Here is a 21,558-nt window from a genome sequence, read left to right on the forward strand (position 1 = left end):
CTGACGTCTGGCGGGGGCCCACTGAAAATTATATTCCACCCGACGGCCCTTCGATAATATCAACAAATTTGACAAAAGAGCAAAAAACAACAAAAATAGGCGGTAAGCTATTCTTCTTATCCGTTACCCCAATTCTTTATGTTCCCCATTCATTGTACTCCACGTATATATTATGTGACCGACATCCCGTAACAGGCAGTGATTAAATCAACACTCCTCATTCTCAACTACTCCCCAAATATTGAAATTTCAACTAAGCTGAAAAATACACCAAGCATTTGCAGCCTTGTTCGAAATTTCCAAATTCCATTTCCAGTACTAAGTCAGGTACAATTCTCTCTATTTTCCTTTTTGTTATTTTCAATTAGCTTTTCTGTGTGCGATTCCACTGAAATACCGATTTTTTCTTCATTTTTTTAGATTAGTTGTTTGAAACCTACTTAGCTTATAAATTTGTTTTCATCTTTTGTTATTAACAAAGTTTGAACAGATCCGTGGATAATTTCTTCTTCTGCTTGGTTTAATCCCTCGTTTGATTTAAGTACCGAAACTTCTGGTATTTTTTTGGTTTACTTTTGTATTTGTTTTGACTTTATATTTCTGGATGTTTTTGTGTTTTTATTTTCGTTTCAGATCCACCAGATCTGCTGTGACTTCTGTGTTTTGAATTTCGATTTTGAAGCTTTGTTTTTTAGAGATGTGATTTCCAGAGTTTCCGGCTTGAAGCGTTTTGGTTTATAATTATTTTATTTTGTGTAGAAATGACTTGGCTGTTTCTCTGTATAAAGTTTTTCCTAGTATTCATGTTGGAAGTCATGTAGATGTAGAATTAAGACAAGATAGGGTGGATAACCAGAGAAAATCAGGCAACCAAGGAGATCTAGATATATTTGTTATGATTTATCGTTGCACCATATCTTTTGCGTGTATTTTTTATATTTTATTGTTGAATATATGGTTGTTTATGCCATCATCTATTTAGTTATTTAGTTGAATCTACAAAATTTAATCCAAATGATTTTATGCTTATTAAGTATTATATGATTAGATCTGCTGTGTAAGGTATTGGTCAAATGTATAGGTTTGAATTCGTTTATTGTTGGATGGTGGAACTAATGGTCTATAAATATTACGGGGATGATGCCCGTTTAAAGTTATGCCCATGCTTGCATAGTATTATAAACTATAAAGATGATTACTTATGGAAACTTCGGGGAGTTTGATGTCTGTCATAATCCATTGAATTAATAACATGATTTAGTTTATCAAACATTTTATTGTGATATAATTGACTTTGTACTTTTGGATGTTGTAGTAAATACATCAAAAAATGAGCCGTCCTCAAGAACCACACCGCCCTTTCTTCCATTTTGGAAATCCTTTCCGTACTCCTAAGGGTTCTCAGTTGCCTCCAAGACTTCTTTCTTTATTGAGTGCGTTTGAGGCCGCCTTGTCAGAGAGGCTGCAAAGGCTTGTGCCTAAAGACAAGAATGACATCCTTAGCTTGTCGTGGATGAAACTAGCAATGGAGTCGCTTTCCGAGATTCACTGCGATATAAAAAACCTGATAACTGAGCTTGAGCTCCCTGTGACTGATTGGGATGAGAAATGGATAGATGTGTACCTGGACATAAGTGTAAAGTTGCTTGATATTAGTATTGCTTTTACCTCTGAACTTACAAGGCTCAACCAAGGCCATCTCTTACTTCAATGTGTGTTGCATAAGTTGGAGTCTGATTCCCAAAACCAATTCCTGAGGGCATGTTCCTCACTTGATAGCTGGAGACAGCACATTTGTTCAAAAAATCCCAGAGTTGAAGGTTGTCATCCTATACTGGACAAACTTGTGGAGTCATTGAACTTGCCTAAGGTGAAGAACTCTGCTAAAGGGAAGGTTTTGATGCGTGCTATGTATGGAGCTAAGGTGGTGACTACATATATCTGTAGTATCTTTGCTGCAGCTTTCTCTGGTTCTACCAAGAATTTGTTAGATTTGCCTGTTCCTGCTACGCTGCCATGGGCACAAGTTTTCTCTGATATGCAAACTACTGTGAATACAGAAATTAGAAATATATTTTCTTGCGGAGAATTTACAGTTCTTAGAGAACTTCATGCTGTCGATGCCTGTTCCAAGAAACTGTATCCATTCCTTCAAGATGGGTTTGGTCCTGCTGATGGTGAATCATTCAAGAATTCTGTTTCAGATATGAGGAGCACAGCAGAGAAACTATCTCAAGGTTTAGATAATCTTTCAATGGTAGTAGATGGCTTTTTCAAAATAGTTTTGACTGGGCGTGATGCTTTGCTTTGTAATCTAAGAGCAGGTTGTGACGTCCCAAAATCAGTCGCAGGAAGAAATCATGACGAGCAAGTTGTGAGGTGAATCATGAATGTGGCGAAGCTAAATTCTTCTGTATACAGATGGTTTAGGTATGAAACCTTCTGTTTTCTAACTAGTAGTCATATACAACCTTGTCTGGGTAATGAAAGTACGTGTTGTGTGAGTTGTAAGGTGCGTTATATTAAAATAGTTTGTTGTACATGTATTCGGACCATTCTATGCCAAATGCTATATAAAGGGCCAATATTTGTTTGCAAATGTTTGCTTCCTATTGTTCTCGATCATCATTTCCCTAGGATATCCGTTATTACGGTGTTCCTAATATCTCTTCCCTTTGCAGCTCAGGCTATTCTTGACATGTATAACATTCGTTAGCGTTGGCTCCCAAAGAGGTATTAATTCTGTGCGGTTTTTCTCAGCCTTAAACTGTATGGATGTTTTTATATGTTAAAAATTAGGTGGACATGCAAATTCAGATAGAAGCCCCTCAAGTCTCTAGTTTAATTCTTTTTTTTTGATTAATTTCTGCATTCTATTCTTTCAACTGGAAGTTCGTCCATCACCACACATTCTTTTTCGGGGGGGAGGGGGTGATATCATGATTTGGTATCCAAACCTCCGAAATTGGAATACAGCAGCTCTGGGTGTTTTTAATGATCCCAGGATTGAATGTTGAGAGAAGATGCTCAGGTTGTATCTATTGTAGTCGTATGAAACTGGGAAAACAATATTGGTGATATCGTGAATTGCATGTTAAATCTGTGGATAGTATTGTTCCAGTCTGTCAATTTATACAGAAACGAGCATTTACCCAATCAGCCTAGTCTATATTTCCCCCCTCAAATTTCAACTGTACAGTATCACGAATGCAATTAAAAAACAGCATCGCGGTCCCCTATTATGTCTTCTAAACAACCAACAATTTTTAACCAACAAATTTTTTTTTATAACTTAGGATCTCCCAAGGTTAGGCTGAAGAATCTGACCCTACAAGGCAGAGCTTTCGGAGGGCTCAAAGAACTCACCACTCTATTTTCCCTTTTTTTTCAGGATTCCCAACCAGCGCGATTCGAGCCTAGGACATGAGACCAGCTCATAATTCCAAAAGCCAATTGGGCCACGCCTGCGATGGTAACCAACAATTTCTTTCCTCCCATACAAAACATATAAATGCACCCCAGGCTGTTATCAAGATGAGAGTAATAAGCGAGATACCACGAAGAACAGCACACGCTCAGTTTACCACCCGCTCTCAGTCCAGCACCGGCCTACTCAAATAACACATGTTTAAGACGCGCCTTCAAATGTTTATCGAAAACACGCGCACACACAAAATATGGTCTCTCCTCATGACCCGTCATTTATTAATTTAATCATTAATAAAATATTGAATTAAACCACGAGGTTTTAACAAATACAGAGGCAGATCACATAAATCATTTATTAATTTAATCCTTATGAATGAAACAGTTTTAAATCTTGTAGTCAATGTGTATTTCTATATCCTCTGTGGATGTTCTAGGAATCAACTTGTGGGGTTTGGCAAATACAGAGTCAGATCACGTATATCATAACATGCCAGCGGCTATGCTTTGAAAGCCATGAGATATTCTGCTTCAACGTAAATTATACGACTTATATATATATATATTTAAAATATTTTATTTTAATTCTGATAGACTTGACATAATAGTTTCTTTGACAGATGATTTTCTATAGAACTTGGAATGAAGAACGTTTACCATGAAGACTTTGACAAATCTTGTAGAAAAGTTTTACATGTTTTGTTTTGCAAATACTAAATTGAATAGTAAAGTAATGAAAAATAATAATTCCATTCATTCATTTATATTTATATAATAATTAAAAAATATTAATTTTAAGTTGTGCATCAATCTTAACAGTAAACTTTAAAACATTTTAATTTTAATAGTAAATTTTAAGTTGTATATCAATTTTAATGTCTTAATATTTAAATTGATACAATTTAAACGTTTTAAAGTTTGATATTATGTTGAGTTTAGTTGAAATATAAACCCAAGGGTATTTGACTATGAACACGAGAATGACAACTTTGTTTATGACCTTTTTTTTTCTACCAGAATAACTTCGTTTATGTCGAGCTTTAGACAAAAAAGATATACATCTTGTACAGTGAAAAAGGCAAAATGCAGAACAGATTCCAAATTTATTGTGGGTTTTTTTGAAAGGTGAAGTCTTCACGATGAGACCAGCTTTCCCAGTTCAAAAAATGAAAATTACTAGTAAACCCAAGAGAAGATTTTAGAAAAGAACAAAGGAAGAAAAAAAAACACTTTACACCTACCAACACGCTCTCGCAAAATTTAGACCCCATTTGCTTACCCTATTTATCCCTCTCTCTGGATTTTAGCTGTTATCACTGCAAAAAGGTCTATTCTTTGTTCTGGGTTTTCGAGTTTGATCCGGGTTATCCAAAATTCGGATCCAGAAAGCATGTCAATAGAGTCCAGCACTTGGTCAGGCAATCACAGCATCAAAGGGATACCAACTCATGGCGGACGCTACGTTCAGTACAACGTTTATGGTAGCTTATTCGAAGTTTCCAGAAAATACGTCCCTCCAATTCGCCCCGTCGGCCGTGGTGCTAATGGTATTGTCTGGTAAGATATGATATGGGTTTGTTTTCATCTTTAAGTTTCACATGATAGTTTTGGAATAATTCAAGCTATGAAATAGCTTTGCGAGTAAGTTGTTTACGTGTTTTGATGGAACTTTGATGCATGATTCTAAGCCCTCTGTTTTTAGATTGAGTGAGATGAGTGAATCCTTAACTCATTCAGCTGTAGTTTGTAGTGTGTTTTGATTCTAATGAAATTAAGCTGCCGAATTTAGGCCCCCGTTGAAGTAAATGAATTTAGAGCTCAACTTGCTGCCTGAGGAGGTTGAAAGGAAGTTACCATTCTGTTCATTAGGCTTACTTCCCTATACGTTTATTAATCATATCGAGCTAAGATGCCATTGTTGCTCCTCCCTTTTCTTAGTGCTGCCGTGAACTCCGAGTCGCGGGAGGAGGTTGCTATCAAGAAAATTGGCAACGCTTTTGACAACAGGATCGATGCCAAGAGGACTCTGCGAGAGATCAAGCTTCTTCGTCACATGGATCATGAGAATGTGAGTTCTTTTAGCTCTGTCGTTCACATGTTCATGTAAATCGACCCGTAATTGTATACGGGTACTAATGACAGGGAATTCCTTTTCTTATTCAGGTGATTGCCATCAAAGACATCATACGGCCTCCACTGAAGGAGAACTTTAATGATGTCTACATTGTTTACGAACTCATGGACACTGATCTTCATCAAATCATTCGATCTAACCAATCGTTGACAGATGATCATTGTCGGGTTGGTATCAAATACTAGCTGTTGTATTAAATATACCAGGACAGAAACGTTACTTGTTTTCTGTTAGCAACTTAGAAGCTGGAACAATTGTTGATTATTCACTGCTACTTTTGCAGTACTTCCTATATCAGGTTTTACGAGGGCTGAAATATGTACATTCAGCAAATGTTTTGCATCGTGATTTAAAGCCCGGTAATTTGCTTCTGAATGCGAATTGTGACCTTAAAATTGGAGATTTCGGGCTTGCGAGGACGACATCCGAAACTGATTTTATGACAGAATATGTAGTTACTCGCTGGTACCGGGCACCAGAATTGCTTCTCAATTGTTCTGAATACACTGCTGCAATCGATATTTGGTCGGTGGGTTGCATACTCGGTGAAATCATGACTAGACAACCCCTCTTCCCTGGCAAAGACTACGTGCATCAGCTGAGGCTCATCACAGAGGTATGCTTTCCACAATCTTAGAAGAAACTGCCAGAAAGCTCTTCGAATGGCCCATTACTGTTGACCCTTTCATTATAAGGATCTTGGATGGATGCATTTTGCGTTGTATGCAAAATGCATTTTCTCCCGCATGATCGTTATTTGCATGTTCTTTTATTAGTGCTGGTTTTTCATTGACAATCATGTAATGTAGTTATGTTTCCTATCTCCAAGAGTTTTTGCTTGATGGGTTTGCACATAATTTTTCTGTCCCTTGGAACAGCTTATAGGTTCACCTGATGATTCAAGTCTTGGGTTCCTTCGAAGTGACAATGCCAGAAGATACGTTCGACAGCTTCCACAACATCCAAAGCAAAATTTCGCTGCTAGATTTCCTAACATGTCACCTGGTGCTGTTGATTTGCTTGGGAAGATGCTCATCTTCGATCCCCATAGGCGCATTATAGGTACTATGAGTTGTTTATTTCTCTCCACTACTTCTAAGTAACAGAAACAGTGGATGAATTTGAAGAAGCATTGGGAAATTATTCACATGATGCGTATGCATCGAACCAAATCACCCCTTTTCGTCATTTTTACTTAACAACCTCTTATCGTCCGTTGCAGTCGATGAGGCTCTATGCCACCCTTACTTGGCACCTTTTCACGACATCAACGTGGAGCCTGTTTGCCCAAGGCCATTCAGTTTTGATTTCGAGCAACCATCTGTTACAGAAGAAAACATTAAGGAGCTCATCTATAGAGAATCTGTAAAGTTCAATCCAGACCCAATTCATTGAGATTTATGTGTTTGTATGTGCCTCTGTTAAGTGAACCTAGCGACTCGTTTGCTGAAATATAAGTTGTAGGACTCGTCAGTCCCTTCTGAGATTCGAAAATTGCTAAACGACTCGTGGAAATACTATTTAAATAGAATTGGAGTTTGTTCAACGGTCATTTCATATCTCGTGAGTTGATGACGCTGGACCACGTATCCATCTAGGAATCATATAGGCTTTTCCTGAACATGGAACTAAATTGTTCAGTATTTCAGTTGAAACCTTGTATTCTGCTGCTGATTTCCTGGATCAAGGATTCTAAAGATTTATATGAGGAACCATTTTCCATCAGTGCCATCCTACTCTTGATCTTCATTTCCTTTACCTTTGCCTTCACTTCATCTTCGTCGTCCATCAAACGCCTCAACACTCTTTCGAACTCGTCGGACGCCACCAAATCACAGCCATCCCTGTAATCCAACCTGATCTCCACACCCAATCCCATCTCTTTCACTAACTCAAATGCATTCATTTGTTGCTCCGCATATACTGGCCATGTCGCGATAGGAATACCATGCCATATGCTCTCCAATATGGAATTCCACCCACAGTGCGACACGAACCCTCCGATTGCTTGGTGGCTCAATACTCGCACTTGCTGAACCCACCCACACACGAGCCCCAACCCGGCTGTTAGATCCAAGAACCCTGACGGCAAAACGTCCTCTACACTGGTGTACTCCCTTGGGAGATCTAGTTTACCTTCGGGTGGCTTACGAATGGACCATAAGAAACGATGCTCCAGCCCGAAAGCAATCTCTCTCAACTGGGATACCTGGAGGCTCCCCATGCTCCCGAAGCATAGGAACACCACTGAAGATGGAGGCTGATCATCAAGCCATTTCATTATGGAATCCTGTTTAGCTCCATCCGGATGCCATTGAGCAGGTCCAGCATGATTAAGAATTGGACCGACCGGATAAACCGGAGGAAACCCATTAAAGGAGAGCGAGTCAATGGCGTGGGGCTCCAGTTCAAGAAACGTGTTCACTACGATGCCCATGGTCTCATTGTACCTACGAGCGTGTTCTAAGTACCAGAAATAACCATCCTTGTTTCTCAGCAAGCTAGGGGGCAAGGGTTTAGCAAAAGTGGGGATGATCAACTCAACTGCCGAGTGTTTGGGGACTATTAATCCCGAGTCGGACTCGACAAAGTCGACGGTAAGCTGTCTGTCTAACTCAGGCAAATGGAACATAAACCCCGAAAAACTGGCAGGGGAAGCAAAGAAGAGATAACAAGGAATGCCGAGTTGATTGGCGACATCGATCATGGAAGTGGTGAACATGTCAACAAAGAGGGCAGCAACTGAAGTAGTTGAGATGAGGTCGGAGATGGCATGCTTAACGTGGGGCTTGTGCTTGTCTATGAAGAGGGATAAGTAACCCAGAGAAGATTGGTACTGATCAGGAGTGGGATGTTCGACGACGGTAGGGAGATGGATGAATTTGATATGATCCGAAGGAGAGGCGGCGTTGCACAGTGATTGAGTGTAAAGGTTGACGATGGCTCTTTGGTGCACGGTGATTATAAAAACGGTAGCAGAGAAGCGAGACTCATGACGTGTTAGGTGGCGGGCGAATTCGACGATAGGAACCAGGTTGCCAATGCTAGGATGGGAGATGAAGACCACCTCACATTTATTATCCATGGCCATGTCACCTGCTGAAGAAGAAGCAAACGACAGCCGGCAGCAGCAGCTAAGCAAACCGGAGAAGAAAACCTATATGTGCAAAGGAACATAAATCGGATTTCAAGTTACTCGTGATCACTCATTTATGGATTTTTGTTTTCATTCAATTATACTCGTGTCATTTTATTTTATTTTCTCACCGACTTTTTAAATATAAATATATTTATACAAGTATAATTAATATATATATATTATTAAAGAAATAAGTCTATTTATATTCATGTTCCACTAATGTTACTTTGCACATAGATTTCCATACGGAAAATCCATGTTCTCTTAAGTTAGAGAGTTAAGAGTTTGGAATCTAGAGTTAGATTTTCATAGCCATCAACACCCAGAAAATCCAAGGTCTGAACTTTTAAAACCCTCCTTGATCATGAAAGACAATCCAAAGGTTGAAGACAAGTTACCAAGGGATCAAAGTTTGAGAAACCATCTCACCGTTTCCTGTACTTTCCCCTGGTTCGTCCTTTCTTCCCTCCTTTTGATTTCTATTCTCTGCATATTTTACTCAGTAAGGTTCTCGAATGCTCCGAACGAAGAACAGAACATCATCAAAGCTGTTCATGTTAATGGCGGAGAGAAATCTTTATCTATAGCTCCACCGCCAGTTTCTATTGCGGAATACGATTATTGAATAAAGTAAAATCACAATTAATAATTTAAAAAAATAAAAATAAAAGAGACAAAATTTACATAGAAAACCCTTAAATAATATAGGATAAAAACCACGAGCAACGGTAGAAGAATTTCACTATGAGAAAATAGGAATTACAACTTCTCTCGATCTATTAAGGAGAAAACAATGATAATTTTCTCTTGATAAAAAATGAGAAAACAACTCTTAAGAAACTCTCTAAATTCTCTAGTATTGGAAGAAAGTTAAAATGTTTTGTTATCTAATTTTGTAATCATTGGGGTATAATATAATTTTGTTGTAAATAGGTTTCCCCTTCTTGTTCCTTTGATTGGATTCTGTAGCAGTACTCTCTATTTGGGTAATAAAACTTAAATTATCCAAAAAAAATATAATGTTTTGAGATGGTTTTGAAGCTAAATGAGCTAGAGTATTTATAGTTGAAGCTTAAGGACTAATTTGTAAATACCCTAAATTACAATAACTAAATTGTAATTATCTCTTATCATAAAAATCAACAATTCCCAGCTAATTGTTGCCACTTGCGCCGAAATTGCATGTGCACCGAAAGTGGCATGCAATTGTTAACTTTTCAACAATCTCCCACTTAAAGATTTGATTAGAACAATCATATCTTCACACCATTCTTTATACCTTGTACCTTCATGTTGCTTACGTCTCTGGCAGGCCACAAGAGGATCGACACCAAGTAAATTTATCAGCATTGATTGCATTCGTCATAAAATCTGCTATGTTGTCTTTGGTATGGATCTTTTGTATATCTATTATCCCTTCTTCCACCTTTTCACGAATGAAATGATATTGAACTCGTATGTGTTTTGTCCTTGAATGAAATGCTGGATTCCTTGCTAGATGCAAGACACTTTGACTGTCACAAAATAGAGAGACATACTCTTGATTGTGCCCAAGCTCCTCCAATAGCATCTTCAACCAAATTGCTTCTTTACTGACTTATGTAACTGCTACATATTCTGTCTCTGTTGTGGATGTAGCTACAACTGATTGCAATTTTGAAACCCAGTTTACAACTCCACCAGCAACTTTAAACACATATCCTGTAGTATATTTGTTTTTATCCAAATCCCTGTATAATCAGAATCAACATACCCATTGATAAGTAAGTTTGATCCTCCGTAACATAATGCAACATTTGAGGACCCTTTGATGTATCTCAGGATCCTCTTTACTGTATTCCAATGCTCTTTTCCTGGATTCGCCATATACCGACTAACTACTCCCATTGCTTGTGCAATGTCTGGTCTTGTGCATATCATAGCGAACATTAAACTTCCCACTGTTGATGCATACGGTACTCGAGACATCTCAATCCTCTCTTCTTCACTATTAGGACTCATACTAGAGGATAATTTGAAGTTAATAGGAAGAGGGGTAGAAGTTGGCTTACAATCTTGCATGCTGAATCCTGACAAGATCTTCTTCAAGTAATTCATTTGTGAAAGCCAAATATTCCTATTACTTCTGTCTCGGTGAACTTGCATCCCTATAATCTTGTTTGCTAATCCCAAGTCCTTCATTTCAAATTCCCTAGCCAGTTGTGCCTTCAATTCTTCAATATGATCTTTGTTGGGTCCTGTAACCAACATGTCATCCACATACAATAACAATATAACAAAATCGTTATCACCAGACCTCTTGAAATAAGCACAAGGGTCTGCATTAAGTCTGCTGTATCCAAGGCACATAATGAAGAAATCAAATCTCTTATACAAACACTTCGGCGTCTGCTTTAGACCGTACAGAAATTTGTTCAACCTGCAAACCAAGTTCTTATTTTCTTTTTCTTCAAAACCTTTAGGCTGGAGCATATAAATTTCTTCCTCAAGATTTATATGAAGAAAAGTTGTTTTAACATCTAGCTGCTCTAGATGTAAGTCTAATGTAGCACACATTGCCAAAACTACTCGAACTGTTGTTAGTCGAACCACAGGAGAAAATATTTCATTAAAATCAATACCTTCTTTTTGAGCATATCCTTTGACCATCAGTCTTGCACGATACCTCTCAACTTGACCGTCACCATTTCGCTTGATTTTGAAGACCCGTTTGTTACCAATTGGCTTCCTTCCTTGTGGTAGTGGCATAAGGTCTCATGTATTATTTTTATGAAGGGCTTCAATTCTTTCTTGCATCGCCATCATCCACAGTGAAACATCTGAGTTGTTTATTGCCTCCTCGTATGTTGATGGCTCACCGTCCTCTATTAAAAGGTAGTATGCAATATTTCCTACTATAACATAATCTGAGTGTCAATTGGGACGTCTTCTCACACGATCTAATTGACGAGTTGTTGGAGCTTCAAAACTCTCGGATTCTTGTTCGCCATGTGTTGGTTCTGCTTCAGAAGAATCTCCTTGTTCAAACTCCTTTTCCACATGTATCTGTGTAGTCTTTGACTTTTCAGTGCTATCATCTTCTTCTTTTCTTTGTAGCTTATCTTCTACAAATATATCATCCCTGCTAATGATCACTTTGCGGGCAGTGGGATCCCACAAGCGATACCCCTTTACACCATCAACATACCCCAAGAATTTGCATTTTCTGGATTTTGGATCCAGCTTTGAGATTTCTTGGGAGTTGTACATCACGTACACAATACTTCCAAATACATGAAGGTTTGAATAATCAACTGGTTTTCCAGTCCACATCTTCATTGGTGTTTTCAACTCATTTGCAATTGATGGAGCTCGATTCACCAAATAACAGGCGGTATTGACTGCTTCTGCCTAGAATGATTTTTCTAGGCCTGCATCCCTCAACATTGCCCTTGTTCTTTCTAACAAGGTTCTGTTCATCCGCTCTGCCACTCCATTTTGTTGAGGAGTGTTCGCCACTGTGAACTATCTTTTGATGCATTATTTCCTACAAAAGTCATCAAATTCTTCACTTGTGTATTTTCCTCCATTACCTGATATGAAACACTTGATCTTATTTCCAGAATCAAGTTCCACCCACGCTTTGAAGTTTTTGAAAGTGGAAAACACATCTGACTTCTTCTTAATAGGGTACACCTAACATCTCCTGGAGTAGTCATCAATAAATGAGACAAAGTATTTTGCTCCGCCTAGGGATGTAACTGGTGTTTGCCATACATCAGAGTGAACCAATTCTAGAACACTTTTGCCTCTAGAATTTGACGTATTGAATTTCAACCGGTGCTGCTTACTTGTTATGCAATGCTCACACAAAGGCAATGATAACTTTGTTAAGCTTAGAAGTAGTTTTTGCTCCACAATGATTTTCTTTACTTGTTCTGACATGTGTCCAAGTTTCTGATGCCATAACATTGTAGAATTTGAACTACATGAGGCAACAGAGGCTTCTGCTTCTAGCATAGTCTCTCACTTCAGCATGTACAAGTTTATTGTTATCTTTTCGACTTTCAGCACTACAAGCGCTCCACAGAACACATTCATGATTCCTTTCCGTGTTTCAATTTTACTTGCATTATTATCCAACAATCCGTACGATAATAAATTTTTCTTCAGGCCTTTCACGTGCTGCACATCTCGAACAACTTTAGTTGTTCCATCATACATCTTCAATTTGACGGTTCCCACGCCAATGATCTCTAAGGCATGATCATTGCAACTATACACAGATCCTCCCGAGACAGGTTCATAATGATGAAACCATTCTCTTCTTGAGGTCATGTGATATGTTGCTCCTGAATCAATGAGCCATATATCTGCATATCTCTTTCTACCTTCCACGGTGGTTGACACTTCACAGCATAGAACATCTCCATCATCTGAAGTGTTTGCGGTATTGCCTTGTGGATTAGAGTTTTTATTTAGACTCCAACAATCTTTCTTCAAGTGATCCTTTTTTCCACAGTTGTAGCACTTTAAATTCTTCTTGCTTCTCGACTTCGATAAACCAGGTTTGTGACTGCTGCTTTGGCCACGTTCTGTTGATCTCCCTCTCATCGTTGTCAACGCTTCTGCTTGTTGCAGATTTACTTGTTCATCTTCCTTGTTCTTGCGCCGATTTTCTTCTTGTAGAATAGCAGCTGCAACGTCATCGAAGACTAGATTGGTGACATTACTGTTTGTCAAGTTGATGATGAGTTGATCATACGAATCTGGTAGACTTTGAAGTAGAAGTTCAGCACATTCTTGTTCTCCTATTTTACAGCTTAAGGATGTAAGCTGAGAAAATAAAGTGTTCAGTCTATTTAAGTGCTCCGTCACTGAAGTAGATTCTGGCATACGGAGAGTGTAAAATTTTCTCTTAAGGAAAATTTTATTGTGCAACAATGTGGCCTTGTACAGCTTGGTGAGATGATCACATATCTCCTTAGCTGTCTTCTTCTCCTCGATGCTTGACAATACTTCATCTGTTAATTCTAGATGAAAGTTTGCCATAACATTCCCATCCATTTCGATCCATTTATTTTCGTCTGTGAAATCTATCGGCCTTTCGATGATAGCTGCTAGACAACCGTCTTTCCTCAAGATGGCATTCATCTTTAATTTCCACAATGAGAAATTTCTCCCATTGAATTTTTCAATATCAAATTTCGTTGCCATAGCTTCTATTTCATATAGCTCCCACTATTTCACTATCGTGAATAGTTCTCAGGAACCTTCAAAGAATGGGTAATACATTCTTACTTTTTTATGTTGGAGGATACACCTTTTGGTGGCAACCACAAAGACAATAAGAAGATATTACACACTCAATCTAGCTCGGATACCAATTGTTACGGAATACGACTATCGAATATAGCAAAATCACAACTGATAATTTGAGAAAATAAAAATGAAAATAAAATAGACACAAAATTTACGTGGAAAACCCCTAAATAATATAGGGTAAAAACCACGGGCAACGGTAAAAGAATTTCACTATGAGAAAATAGGAATTACAACTTCTCTCGATCTACCAAGGAGAAAACAATAATAATTCTCTCTTGATAAAAAAAGGAGAAAATAACTCTTAAGAAACTCTCTAAATTCTCTAGTATCAAAAGAAAACTAAAATGATTTGGGATGATTTTGAAGCTAAATGAGCTAGGGTATTTATAATTGAAGCTTAATGACTAATTTATAAATACTCTAAATTACAATGACTAAATTATAATTATCTCTTACCATAACAATTAACATTTTCCAGTCAATTGTTGCCACTTGCACCGAAATTGCATGTGCACGAAAGTGGCATGCAATTGTTGACTTTTCAACAGTTTCATCTCCCAAACCCAACTCCTCAAAGAAAACAACGCTTCACCATATAGTTTTCGGCATTGCAGCCTCGGCTCGGTTATGGGATCAATGGAAGAATTACATCAAACTGTGGTGGAAGCCTCAGCAAATACGCGGCGTCGTCTGGTTAGACAAGGGTGTTAAAAACGGAACATATGACCACCTTTTGCCGCCGAAAGTGGTCTCCGGCGACAATTCCAAGTTCAAATACAATAATCCGAAAGGCCACTGGTCTGCTATAAGGACAACCCGTATAGTATCGGAGACTCTACGGCTGGGCTTGGAAGATGTGAGATGGTTCGTTATGGGAGACGATGATACGTTCTTTGTGCCCGATAATTTAGTTCGGGTTTTGTCTAAATACGATCATAATCAGTTTTATTACATCGGGAGTTCGTCGGAGAGTCATTTGCATTTTGCAGAACATTAATTTCTCCTACGGGATGGCTTACGGCGGCGGAGGGTTCGCCATCAGCTACCCTCTGGCTAAAGCACTAGAGAAAATGCAAGACCGGTGTATACAGAGATACCCGGGATTGTACGGCTCCGATGATCGCATTCACGCTTGCATGGCGGAGCTCGGGTTTCCCCTCACCAAGGAACCGGGATTTCACCAGGTTTGCTTGTTTATATTCATTAATATGGGTGTTAAAATTAAAAAAAAAAAGTTATTTAATGAATGACATTTGGATAAAAGGTCCTATAAAATCTTGGAAAAGCTTCATAAATGTCATAAGCATAGGTCTGTTTATCTCGTATATCACCGCGTTGACAGGCACATAGCTTCGGACAGCTGCGTGTGTTGATCATCGGCGTCCATTACAATGAATATAATCAAACCAAAGTCTCCCCTAAACCATTTTACACGTATGAATTTAAAATTCTCTCTTTGAGTCCCGCCGAATCCTTTTTGCTCTAGGTTCTTAATTCATTTTCTTTCGCCACACGTGTAATACAAGAAGTCGATGTTGTTCGAGCTCCATGTCTGAAGTAGACACGTATTCATTCCAAAGTTTGTGCTTTTGGGTCCAATTCACTCTCTTAGTTGCTTTCATTTTGTTTTTTACTGTTAAAGACTTAAAGCTATCTAATTTCAATCGATATTCTTTTGATTCATAACGTGGCGCATTCCGACTGCCACTACCCTTTTAGTTGGATCAAATTTGTAGGCTTTGGCCATAAGTAGCTCCACAATACTATGCTGCTTTTGATAGTAATTAGGGTCGGAGGTCATAATATCTAATCAAATATTACCTTTTGAACAGTACGGCGTTTTTGGTAACCTCTTGGCTGCACCCCGTTGCTCATCTCGTCTCCATTCACCACCTAGACAAGGTCGAACCCATATTCCCCAATGTGAACCGGGTTCAAGCCCTGAAACGTCTCCACCTCCCAATACACCTTGACTCTGCTGCATTGATGCAGCAATCGGTTTGCTACGACAAAACCAGGAGGTGGACCGTCTCTATCTCATGGGGCTACACGGTTCAGATATAGAGGCATATTCTCAGTGAGAGAGTTGGAAATGCCGGCCCGAACTTTCCTGAATTGTACAAGACAGCCGATTACACTGGCTTCTCTTTCAATACCCGACCCCGTGCCCGACATGTCTGCCAAAAACCCTTTCTGTATTAATTGTCTAAAGCATCACGCGACAAGAAGACAAACCAAACGGCCTGCGAGCAAGTGCATCACCGAGCTTCGAACCCGGACTGCAACTGGAAGATGCTGGATCCTTCGCGGATTGATAGAGTCGAGGTTTACAAAAAACCCGACACAAACTTATGGGACAAGGTAAATTCGTGGTTTAATTATAGTGTTAGCCCCTTACCATGAAGAAATTTGAGATTTGTTATTTTTAGTTCCTTTGCTCTTTGTTGTGTAGCAGCCTCCACGAAGGAATTGTTGCAGGGTGTTGCGAACGAAAGAGAAAAACACCATGGTTATTGACGTGGGACTGTGTGGAGATGATGAAGTCATTGAATTGAGATAAGCAACTTTTCATTTTTCCTCCCGCTCTTCGACCTCATTTATTTTCTCTATTTTTTCTTCTTATTTTCGATGAATTTCCGGACAATATGATGAAAGTTGACAAGTTAATCATCAATAATTGTTCTGTTAACTTTTTCACTTGTCATGAATTAGCGACATGTATTATCAACTTAAACAACACATATTTGTGCTAACTATTTTGACATCTAATTCAATGGAAAACTTAATAGGTGATTAAAAAAAGAACTTAATTGAAATACTACTATAGTTTGATGATTCAATTAACATATTTGGGACCATTTTAAAATGTAGCTGATAATTGTAGGGTCCGTACGATTAATCCTACAAAGAAAGTAGAGTCTGTCGTGTCCTGGCAAGTGGCAAGTGAGCTACTGCCAATTGTCTTGACTCGGACATACGCTAAACTCAAGTCGTCGCCTTTGACTCGGTCTTAGCAAAGACAAACTCAAAATTTTCTCCTTCCCTCTTATCCTTCATCCATTTTCATGTTCTTCGATCATTAACTCCGTTTTCTCTCATGGAAACTTTACTTCCAAGACCTGGGTTCTATTTTTTCCTTTTTTGTAGCTTCTTTGTTTATGATCTCTCGTTATCGTTCTCCCCGATCGACAATTATCTCATCAACTGTGGCGCCTCCCTCGATTCCGTCATAGACAACCGTCGATTTGTCTCCGACTCATCCGATTCTCCCGAATCATATCACTCTTCTGCTTGGACCTTTTCACTCTGTGCCGGAACTCTTCTTCCGGGTCTGCCTCAAATCTACCACACCGCCAGCTTTTTCAACGCGCCGTCAAAATACGTTGTCAATGTCAAAGACCCGGGGATGCACATGGTACGTCTCCATTTTCACCGATTCATTCATCGAGATTGAATATGGGTAACTCTCAATATCACGTTTTGGTTAGTGAATCGGTAGCTTTGACCAAATTTAGTGGTGGGACTTCAGTGGGTAATCCAAAGATCATGGAATATTTGCTTTGGATTAATTTAGAGAAGCTTGATATCACTTTCGTTCCTGCTAAAAATGGAACTTTGCATTTGTTAATGCAATCGAAGTGATATTTGAACCTAAAGATTTGAAACTGGAAACTGCTCAGTATGTTAATGGCGATCAAATTGAGAAATTTGAGGGTTTAAATAAACAAGCATTTGAAGTTGTTTATAGGGTCACCGTAGGAGGTGTTGAAGCTACCCCTTTCAATGATTCTTTGTGGAGGACTTGGATGCCTGATGATGCTTATATGAAATCGAGTGAGGAGTCGACTAAGGTGTATTTTGGTGGTCGGATTAAGTATCAAGATGGTGGTGCGATTGTGAAGTCGGTCCGGTTAATGTATACAATTCTGCTCGGTTGATTCAGAGCAAGAATGCTTCGATTCGGAATACGAATCTTACTTGGGAGTTTCCAGTGATTGAGGATTACAAGTATCTTGTTAAGATGCATTTCCGTGATATTGCTAGTATTTCCATTGGATTGTTGTTTTTCGATGTTTACGTGAACGGACATTTAGCATATAAAGATTTGGATCTCTCCGCTGTTACAAATTACGTGTTGGCTTCTCTGTTTTATGTGGATTTCGTGGTCGATGCCGATCGTTCAGGGGTCGTGAGTGTAAGTGTTGGACCTTCGAGCAAGAGCATGGCATATACGGTCGATGCGATCTTAAATGGAGTGGAGATCATGAAGATGAATAATTCTGTCAGTAGTCTCGAGGGTAAGGCGCCTGAAGAGTTGCTTTTGAAGTGTTGGCCGAGAAGAATTGTTGGCATTCTGCTTCCCTTGATTGCGCTTTTATGTTTGCTGCTGAGCTTCTCGGGAATCATGCATCGGAGGAAGAATAAGGCAGACACCGTGGCGTGGTCGAAACTGCCGATGGACGTCCATAAAATTTCTTCAAAGCAAGCCAAACTACAATTGTCAAACATCGAAACATAAATATTGTAAGAATCAAATTCCACTGGCTTTATGGTATATTACTATTACAAGTAGCCAGTAGCGCTTACTGAGCACTTTTGATTTTTGAAGGTCGGTAGTTGTAATACATAAATTTGTCCACTCAAGTAATATACATTTTCGTTTGATTGTTAATTTAAAAATTATTAGTTAAATCTTTAGTTCAAAAAATTACTATTTAAATCTTGGTGGTCCGTCCATTTAATACAAATGTACTATTATTATATTTGTGTTATAGTATAGCACATTTACTTGTATGTTAATTTATATAATATAGAATTACATTATATAATACATGTTAGTATACTGTAAAATAACGTCCATATATAAATCCGTCATTAAAAATGCAATATAGCTTACCATTACGTCATCTTTGGTGTTTGCTTAAAGTTAAATCCATGTTGTTCAATAAAATAATGTTTAATAATTAGTGGGAAGAATACTGTCCTTCAAAAACACATGGTAAATTTAATAATAATTAAAAAAAAAACTCCCGAAGATTGAACGACTCCTTGAAATCTATAATTCTATTGTTTATATCTTTCAAATCCAAGTAAATTATACACGGTAATTGAGCAACGAGACCATAAGTTGGATGCTTATTTCACCAATGAATAGTGATTACATTTAATAATTTTAAACAAAATTAATTAATTATAAAATAAAGCATAACACTATATAAAAACAATACCATAAACATCGTCGATGTTAATCAACAATGTATTTAACTAAAATTATTTAATATATATTTAAATAAAATTTGAAAATTCTGTTACTAGCGTAATCGTAGTTTAAGAATTATTGATGTAGTTTGGAATTATATTATTGGCGATTAGGTGTACCCCGCGTTTCACTCACTTCCTCACTCCTTCCATTTAGGCCACGTGACACGGGTGCCGTTTTCTCATGGATTCCTACTTTATAATATAAAGACTAACCTCAAACGCGGCCTTCGTTTTTCCTAGTTTCACTGCCACACTAACAATTCCTGCCTCACCGACCAATCAGAATATCCCATCTACATCACAGCCGGTGACTCTATCAGTCAGACTTTTACTATATGTACTTCGTGTTCGTAGCTGAAAACAACATATCCTCTCTTCCTCTTTCTCTCCCTCTCATTTCTCCTTTCAATTTATAAGTACGCAGAACTGAGCTTCCTGTTTATGATTTCGATTTTATTTGTTTGTTATTTTAATTCATTTTTTCTTCATGGGGTTTCCAGTTGTTTACAGTGAAGTTTTCTTCTTACCAAAAATCTTTCTTCACGCCCTTTCATTTCTGGGTTTTATCCGGTATTTAATCGTTTCACTTTTCAACTACCTCGGACTCTCCGATTTCATCGAAACGGACACCTTATGGCCGGAAAACCCGACCCGAACGACGCTCGAGAAGCCTCGGGTATCCGCTCTCCTGATCAGGGAAATCCTTCCGGTTATCAAGTACGAGGAGCTTGTGGTGGTGAAAGGGGATCCGCCGGATAGTTGCGCCGTTTGCCTGTACGAGTTCGAAAAAGGGGAAGAGATCAGGTGGTTGAGGACCTGTCGTCACGTTTTCCACTGGGCGTGTTTGGATCGTTGGATGGACCATGATCAGGTAACGTGTCCGCTTTGTAGGACACCGTTTGTGCCGGAGGAGTTGCAGGAGGAGTTTAATCAACGGCACTGGGCAGCTTCCGGGATCGCCGATTCTTACAGTGACTACAGTTGGGTCCCGGGATTGTAAATTGTTTGTCTTTGTCAAAAGGCCGGATTTTTTTCCCTAATGGGTTTAGTGAAAATTGTACATTGTAAATGTAAACGGATCAAGGTTTTCGTTTTTCAGGCTGAAGATTTATCATACATTTGAAACAAAAAAATAGATGGAAGTTACATTAAAAATGTTGGTTTGAATCCTTAGGATGAAATTCAGAATTCTTCAATGTATTCCAACTTGTTTTCGGTTTACACGTGGTGATAATGTAAAAATTAAAAGATAATCAAGTTGTAGAATTACGATTATTTTTCATTTTTAACTTTAAAATTTCACTCGTTAATGACAGTCATTAAATTTCAAAATCAAAATTAATTAAATTGGCAATTTATATATAATACGTGAACTCTTAATAAATTTAAGAAGATGAATTTAACAATTTCCTTTTGTACTGAAATGCAAAGACTAAAGAACCTATGTAACCGTGCATGGATTGACTCACATCTCATCTCCCCGACAAAACTAACGAGAAAAAATATACAAGGATGTTCATGAATTAGATTGGTTTAAGTTTTTAGTCCTCACGAATTCGATCATAGTATAATATTTTTTATTAAGATGTGATTCAAGTTTAAAAATACTCTATTTGGTCTGAAATTCAATCCAATCCTCTATATATATAAAAGAGAGATTTAGTTAAAAAGTATAGACAGAGTGTATTATAATAATTATTCATAAATATATAAAGATTAATGATATTATTATTTTCGAGTCATGTCAGATATTTTTTACTTTAAATCTGAATTCTATTGACTTTATCCATAAAAAACTCAAATCAAACTCAAATTAAAAAAAAAACAATCTTAAAAATTTGAATCATTCGTTCATAAATATAATTTATATCTTTCAAATTTTCAAAGGAAAAAATTGCATTTTCAGTTGTTACAATATGAATGGTACAATCATGCTTTGTTTCGATTGTTTATGTTCACATTTGTGGTTGGCATGGGTATTGCCACCGGCTCATGCTTAATGATCGTGTTTTGTTTACAACGTTTCATGTTTGGTCTTGTTAGGCTTTTAGGTTGTAAGTTGGTATTTTTTTGTCCCTTAACCGATCATTCTTGTTCATTTGTTTAGTGTTTTCTGGTTTAGGACTAGGTTGGTTGGTGTTTGGGCTAATGGATTAGGTTGTAACTGTTGGACTTCCTGCCAGGCTTAGTGTTTCTACTTTCAATGCCTTTTCCAAATCATTACGAAATGAAGATACACAGGGAGATAGTGAGAATAAAGACTACTAGGAGGAATATATTACTCCAAGTTTTT

General features: G+C 38.0%; 4 protein-coding genes and 2 pseudogenes across 8 annotated transcripts; 5 read left to right on the forward strand and 1 right to left on the reverse strand.

Moving 5' to 3' along the window:
- The first annotated feature begins 174 nt into the window (after positions 1 to 174).
- LOC120201518 (protein BPS1, chloroplastic-like) lies at positions 175 to 2,610 on the forward strand. Of its 4 annotated transcripts, none has more exons than XM_039202110.1 (3): positions 175 to 327; positions 491 to 553; positions 1,313 to 2,610. In XM_039202110.1, exon 3 carries the CDS (start codon positions 1,331 to 1,333, stop codon positions 2,381 to 2,383), a length of 1,053 nt encoding a protein of 350 aa, XP_039058041.1. In that variant the 5' UTR covers positions 175 to 327; positions 491 to 553; positions 1,313 to 1,330; the 3' UTR covers positions 2,384 to 2,610. The 4 variants fall into 4 exon arrangements, with proteins under 4 accessions (XP_039058041.1, XP_039058044.1, XP_039058043.1 ...); XM_039202112.1 differs by having other exon boundaries at positions 201 to 327; positions 482 to 553; XM_039202113.1 differs by lacking the exon at positions 491 to 553 and having other exon boundaries at positions 182 to 327; positions 1,316 to 2,610.
- Positions 2,611 to 4,569: 1,959 nt separating this feature from the next.
- On the forward strand, positions 4,570 to 7,046 carry LOC120201517 (mitogen-activated protein kinase homolog MMK2-like). Of its 2 annotated transcripts, XM_039202108.1 has the most exons (6): positions 4,572 to 4,983; positions 5,365 to 5,494; positions 5,590 to 5,727; positions 5,844 to 6,176; positions 6,439 to 6,622; positions 6,783 to 7,046. In XM_039202108.1, exons 1-6 carry the CDS (start codon positions 4,817 to 4,819, stop codon positions 6,953 to 6,955), a joined length of 1,125 nt encoding a protein of 374 aa, XP_039058039.1. In that variant the 5' UTR covers positions 4,572 to 4,816; the 3' UTR covers positions 6,956 to 7,046. The 2 variants fall into 2 exon arrangements, with proteins under 2 accessions (XP_039058040.1, XP_039058039.1); XM_039202109.1 differs by lacking the exon at positions 5,590 to 5,727 and having other exon boundaries at positions 4,570 to 4,983.
- Positions 7,047 to 7,094: 48 nt separating this feature from the next.
- On the reverse strand, positions 7,095 to 8,651 carry LOC120201507 (UDP-glycosyltransferase 43-like). Its single transcript, XM_039202102.1, has one exon. The coding sequence runs from the start codon at positions 8,649 to 8,651 to the stop codon at positions 7,206 to 7,208; it is 1,446 nt and encodes a 481-aa protein (XP_039058033.1). The 3' UTR covers positions 7,095 to 7,205.
- Positions 8,652 to 9,063: 412 nt separating this feature from the next.
- Positions 9,064 to 16,563, forward strand: LOC120201508 (annotated as a pseudogene).
- A 488-nt stretch (positions 16,564 to 17,051) lies between these two features.
- LOC120201510 lies at positions 17,052 to 18,590 on the forward strand (annotated as a pseudogene).
- A 1,081-nt stretch (positions 18,591 to 19,671) lies between these two features.
- On the forward strand, positions 19,672 to 20,368 carry LOC120201519 (E3 ubiquitin-protein ligase RHA1B-like). Its single transcript, XM_039202115.1, has one exon. It carries the CDS (start codon positions 19,753 to 19,755, stop codon positions 20,263 to 20,265), a length of 513 nt encoding a protein of 170 aa, XP_039058046.1. The 5' UTR covers positions 19,672 to 19,752; the 3' UTR covers positions 20,266 to 20,368.
- Positions 20,369 to 21,558: the final 1,190 nt, after the last annotated feature.

Source organism: Hibiscus syriacus, unplaced genomic scaffold (genome assembly GCF_006381635.1).
Source record: "Hibiscus syriacus cultivar Baekdansim isolate YM2019G1 unplaced genomic scaffold, ASM638163v2 tig00007425_pilon, whole genome shotgun sequence".
Taxonomy (NCBI): Eukaryota; Viridiplantae; Streptophyta; class Magnoliopsida; order Malvales; family Malvaceae; genus Hibiscus; species Hibiscus syriacus.

Bases quoted from the DNA above. Each gene is read 5' to 3' on its own strand.
- LOC120201518 (XM_039202110.1), top strand. From the start codon at position 1,331: ATGAGCCGTCCTCAAGAACCACACCGCCCTTTCTTCCATTTTGGAAAT.
- LOC120201517 (XM_039202108.1), top strand. From the start codon at position 4,817: ATGTCAATAGAGTCCAGCACTTGGTCAGGCAATCACAGCATCAAAGGG. The intron at 5,495-5,589 runs GTGAGTTCTTTT...TTTCTTATTCAG, and splicing joins GTCACATGGATCATGAGAAT to GTGATTGCCATCAAAGACAT. The intron at 6,623-6,782 runs GTACTATGAGTT...CGTCCGTTGCAG, and splicing joins TCCCCATAGGCGCATTATAG to TCGATGAGGCTCTATGCCAC.
- LOC120201507 (XM_039202102.1), bottom strand. From the start codon at position 8,651: ATGGCCATGGATAATAAATGTGAGGTGGTCTTCATCTCCCATCCTAGC.
- LOC120201519 (XM_039202115.1), top strand. From the start codon at position 19,753: ATGGGGTTTCCAGTTGTTTACAGTGAAGTTTTCTTCTTACCAAAAATC.